The sequence below is a fragment of the Chenopodium quinoa genome, unplaced genomic scaffold (assembly GCF_001683475.1).
Source record: "Chenopodium quinoa cultivar QQ74 unplaced genomic scaffold, ASM168347v1, whole genome shotgun sequence".
NCBI lineage: Eukaryota > Viridiplantae > Streptophyta > Magnoliopsida > Caryophyllales > Amaranthaceae > Chenopodium > Chenopodium quinoa.
Window position 1 is genome coordinate 839,854 of NW_018744501.1, and position 6,017 is coordinate 845,870.

Below are 6,017 nucleotides of genomic sequence, written 5' to 3' on the forward strand. Positions count from 1 at the left end.
TAATTTGACCCACGCATGCAATTGAATTGGTGTAATCACGTATCCAGGATTATCACTCGAGCCATAAAAGAATGTAAAGTCGACCTTCTTCTCGCTGTTCTCACCATTCTTATCATCATCACCAACCATAATCTCTTATGGTGTTTGAGAAAAAAAATAAAATCTATAGTATTCTAAAGAAAAAAATTGTATTTTAATTTGGCCTAGGATATTTCCTTGCTCTGTACACCATGATAAGATTTTCTTCAATTCATCTGTCATCTCATTCATTCAAACAGGAAGCGTTACAAAATATGCCTAACATTAAGCTAGGAATAACTCCCATAATTACTACTAATAAAAGCATAATAACATCCCCTCATTATTCACAAGTATAACAGTCATAGTAATATCATACTCCATTATCTGACTCAATACTTCTCCTTAGTATACGTTAGATGTTATCATGTTAACATCAATTTATTGATGAGGTTGGAAAAGATAAACACAAATATGTAATTTAACACATGAATTATAATAATATGATCATGAACCCTTATTGTTATTGAAATAAACAAGTAATAAAATTATTGAAACATCAGTTATACTTATATCATTATGATTATGATGTTAATTAAAAATGTACTTTAATTAGTTAACCAAACTACAGTGCTTCCTAATTTGGCCTTGACTTCCAGTAAGCACACCAATAGCTCCCATTTTCTCCATAGATTTAGCAAACTCATCAAAGAATTTTTTCGGGTTAAGAAGTTTTAAGGCAAATCTTCGAGCATCATCATCAGTGAGGAGAGCAGCATCGGATACAAAAAGACCCTTACGATCCTTTAAGATCTCAAAGTAATGGTTGTCGAATGAGACCGAGCTTCCGGGATCCATCGCAACAGTGGTTATGCGATCAGTTGAGTTTTTACATTGAGTTCTTAAGAAATCTGCATAATTTGGGTCTAATGATGAGTCTTGGTCTCCTTTTCCAGTGAAGTTGAATAATCTTCTGCTAAAAAAGTTGCAATGACCAACTCCGATTGTATGTGCACCTTCATTGATAAGTAACGTATAAAATGTAAAGAAATAAGAACATAATGCCCTTGATAGGAATAAAATTAATAAACCTTTTTTTTTTTTTTTAGAAAAGAAGTTAATAAACTTTAGGCACAACGGAATTAAATTCAAATTTTTCCTCCGTCCCATACTGTTTTTTCTATTGTTGATTTTTCGTGGGATAATTCCGATAGTATAAGAAAAGTGGAACAATTTGTCACAATTTATACTTTAATATAATAAAATTTTGTGTGATCTTGTTAAATTTGTCTCAATTTTTACTTTAATAATAGGAAAATTTGATAATTACCACCTACTATACTTTATGTTTTAGTAATAATCACCAAAAATTATATTTATTTTATTTTACCACCAACAGTGTTATAAAACATCAAAATTTACCACCTCTTTGCCCAAATCCTCTTGCATGACGTCACTTTAGATCCCACCCCTTACTTCTCCCTGTTCTTTTTCCTTCTTCTCACGATTTTCCCTTCTTTATTCATTAATCGAAAAGAGAAAATAAATATTAGGGTTTCAAAAATCATTCTCTTAGCTTCAATACTCAATGTAATTGAGGAAAAAGGAATGTATTGTTGCTTTATGCTTTATGCTTTGGGAAACTAAAATTGTGGGATTTGAAATGAAATTAAGGTTTTGAATCAAATTGGGGATTTGATTATAGTGAGGCATTGGGGGAAATTAACTCAAATTTCATGAAATTCATGTTATGATTAACAAAGTTATGGTTATCATTGAAGGGGAATCGAGAGAGAACGGAAATAATGAAGGAAATTAAAGAAAATGACGTCATGAAAGGGCGTTTGGGCAAATTGGTGGTATAATTTAAGGTTATGAACAATTGTTGGTGATAAAATTTTTTAAGAAATAATTGTTGGTGCTTATTACTAAAACATGAATTAATTTTTTTTAGGGGAATAAAAACGAGAACTATAATAGGTGGTAATTATCAAATTTTCCTTAGTAATATCAAATATGTACATGCATTTTACTTTTTGATAATAAAAGATAAATATCATTAAAATTAAGTATTGGCAAATGTGTGATGAGAAACATTGTATCTTTCAAAAAAAAAAAAAAAAAAAAAAATAACTAAATAATAGAGAAAGTAGCTAGAATTGAGCTATGGGCCAATCGGCCACACAATTAGAGACAAAGAGAGTAATAATTTTATGATTGTCCATAAACACTTAAGGACGCAACAACATTCATTCCTTTTGTATATCGATCACGTACCTGATAAAGCCACGAGATCATGAACCGAGAGACTTTTATTAGCAAAGATGTTTGATAGCACAGTGAAGTTAGAGGCACCAGAAGGTATATTAGTTGAAGTCTCTGAAGCCAATGATATTGTTCCATCCCTTCTTCCGGTTGGCACCTTCCACAATGGCCTCCCATACTAATAGTGAAAATTAGTATAATTATGTTATATATCGATCAATCAACTATATTCTATTTTTTTTTTTCTCACGTATAGCATATATGTATAACGACCGATACTAAAGTTATATGAGTTGTATACATAAATTAAGTTTTAAGCATGCATAACATGCATAATGATCTAATATCAGATATGGCAAGGGGGTATTTCGGTTAACTTACTTGGAGAGAAACAGCGTCCCTTGTTGCTAGAGCCAAAATATCAGCACAAGACACAGTTTCTTGGCACACTTTCTCGACTTCAGCTTTAATACTGTCAATAACGTCGAATCCTGCTAAGTTTCGATTGGCATTTGCATCTTTCTCCGATTGGATATTACCCGTCGAGTTTAACAATACTGAAGCATCACACCCCTATACAACACATACGTAGTAAACTTTTTATAACCACAAAAGGTGAGCCAACAAAGGAAGAAAAAAAAAAACCCAAAGTTGTAATCCAACTTTTATGTATTCAGTGTATGCATGGACATATGAAATCAAATATATAACTTTATACTAAAGGCGAACTTTTGGATGACACGTGTCATCTTCTAATTAAAAAAATTCACGTCTAAATGTGTTTTTTGTTTTTTTTTTTTCCCCCAAATATTAACATCTATATATATTTGACATCAAATTTCTTCCATATATGTTCTACCAATATATATTTTGATATCTTTCTTACCATTTTTATTGGGTATTAAAGTAGTAATTTTCTATAAGACTTTAAATTATTCTTTTTTTGTCTAATTATATGCATATTTTGTACTTTGTATTTTATTTTCAAGAATAAACCCATCTACAATTTTCGATGAAAAGTAAAATAAATGAAATTGTAAGAATCTATACTTTTATTAACATTGCACCTCATTTTGTAAACATGATACAAATATGTAATCCTAAATAATAAATCAAATTATATATTATATATTTATACATAACTATGTTTTTTTTTTGTTTAATACTATAGGAATATTAGATCAAAATACCCATTGACTATAATCATAACAATAGTACTAATAAAACAAATATTAAATTCTCCACCATTCCCTAAAAATGAAACACATTTATTAATTAAATTATTACTCACGTGCCTATCAAAGTGTGGGACTAAAAGTGTATCACACGAGTATTGACCTTGATTTTATTGTTATAATATATTGTATATAATGAAGTTAGTTTTATTATGTAAAAATCGTAATAAAATTTTACAAAAATCGTGCATTGCACGGAACTTATACTAGTAAATTTACTATATACTTGATACTTCTTTTGTTTAGAAATAGTCGTACTTGCCTTTTATGTTTATAAATACACAAATTTATCAATTAATATCTTAAATATTTCTATAATAAATTCTTTTATTCTATTTAATTATACATCGATATGAACCCAACAATATTAATACGAAGTATAAAATGGTAATTAGTAAAAGGACAAAATCAAAGTTAACACTTTACACAAATAATGCAAAAAGTCAAAATTGTGTAACTTTATCTATTTAAACATAAGTACTGTAATAGATAATTCTATATTGCCTAACTTGTGAACAATAAATTAGAATAACTAATAACATAGGACTCTTTTATTTACTATGTATAATTTCATAGTTACAAGACCACTTTGACTTTTGACACTGATTACAAAACTCACATGACCATTACTAAAGTGAAAATAATATATACCACCATGTTAAAAGTTATTGAATTTACCTTAATATATGATTTAAATTTTCAAATTTTTATAATTTTCATTGATTGATATATAATTAGATATTTTAATAGTCAAATTTGTGTGTTATTGTCACAAGTGCAAATGAAAGTGAAACAACTATTTATAGATTTAGTAAAATAATTATCATTGTATTTCATCATCTTTTTTTTATAATTGCAATATTTTTGAAATTTTTACACTATTATACTCTCCTTCAATCATCTTTTGTGAATTTTTTATTTGATATCTTTGAGATTTATACGTAAGAAGAAATGTGATTATGTAAGATCTTATTACATTTGTCTTGATTCATTCTTCCAAAATGCCAATTGTATATAAAATAATTGATAGTAATTACAAGTTTAATTACTTGAGACACTATAGTATAATTTTACTAAAAGAACAATAAAAGAATTAATGGTATAAATTATATATTGACAAGCGAATTTCAAATGTTATGGTAGCTGCAAAAGAACATATTTGGCATATTTATGGTTTCAAAAAAAAAATAAAAAAATAAAAAAATAATTGGCATATATAAATTCAAATACATACCCGAACGAAACAGTCGTGGAAGAGCACCCTTATGAGCTTTGCAGGCAAATTTGGGTTACTAGAGACATGTCTTTCTGTAACACTTTGCACAATCTTTTCAGCTCGAGGGCAACTCTTATGGTAAAAATTATCCTTAAGGCCATCACCATCATATTTTGGCTCATAAGAATCATAATCATGACCATTTTTCCAACCTTCTTTATGTTTGTTATGAAACTTCTTCTTCGAACCACCTGCATTACAAATCACAAAAGTGCTACAAATTGCTAAGATTAGCAACATAAGCAACACCTTACTAACCATTTTTATCGATAACACACGTTTGCTTAATTATTACTCGTATTTACTTATATTATTAAAATTTGTTAATAACCTAAGATGACAAAGTTGGTTCTTGTGTTTAGCCTTATATAATAATTAGATGACATTTTCCTCAATAAAAAACTTGCATTAAAAAAAATGTATTTCATCATTATCAAAATTATTTATGTATTCATGCACGCATCTACCACAAACTTCATCCTTTACAACTTGTAAGTTGTAACTTGAACATGAATTATGCAAGATTAATCCAGAATGTTAGTTGACCTTCAAGCTTTAAATTTTTTTTTTTTTCAATAAAAAAAAGTAATAAAATTAATGTTTGAGCATATCATTTTTATTCTTTGATTGATATATTTTTATTTCTCAAGTCAATGCATGTTGTTTCATCCTTACCCCCTCTAGCTTCATGTACAATTTCAAATGGCCTTAAGTTTGCAACTCGTACAAGATGTTATTATTCCTATTATAAAACTCTTGGATTATTGATGAGAATTATTATTAAACGATTGATTTCTAATTAAGACACTGCCAATATTATGGGGAGTTTATTAATTTATTTTCCTTATTCATTGGCTTGTTTGTATGAATTGAGAAAATGATGGGAATAATCCCAACTATTTGGGGGTAAATATTCAGGCCCAAATAATTCCACCTAATCCGGGCTTGCGCTATAGCTAGTTTGTAATAATTACTCCATGAAATATTCAAGCCCATTACCATTGATCAAGGGTAAAACGATTAAAAAAAAAAAGGAACTATTCTCACTCACATATTATCTCTGCCACGGTCTGTGTTTCAGGGGTTTTTATGTGTCCTACGGGAGAGTTACTTCACCATGACTGGATCCTTTTCGCTTGTACCTGCAAATAAACGGAAGCTCCGGTTGTTCGGAGTTCCGCCTTCGACGATAAAGTTAGTAAGAGTCGAAGTTGAGTAAAATG

The 6,017-nt window shown here is 29.0% G+C and overlaps 1 protein-coding gene across 1 annotated transcript; it reads right to left on the reverse strand.

The window, feature by feature from the left end:
- Positions 1-528: 528 nt before the first annotated feature.
- LOC110697902 (peroxidase 39-like) lies at positions 529-5,055 on the reverse strand. The gene is made up of 4 exons (XM_021875304.1): positions 4,753-5,055; positions 2,665-2,856; positions 2,296-2,461; positions 529-1,034 (listed from the first exon to the last, which is right to left on the reverse strand). Exons 1-4 carry the CDS (start codon positions 5,053-5,055, stop codon positions 631-633), a joined length of 1,065 nt encoding a protein of 354 aa, XP_021730996.1. The 3' UTR covers positions 529-630.
- Between the last annotated feature and the right edge of the window lie 962 nt (positions 5,056-6,017).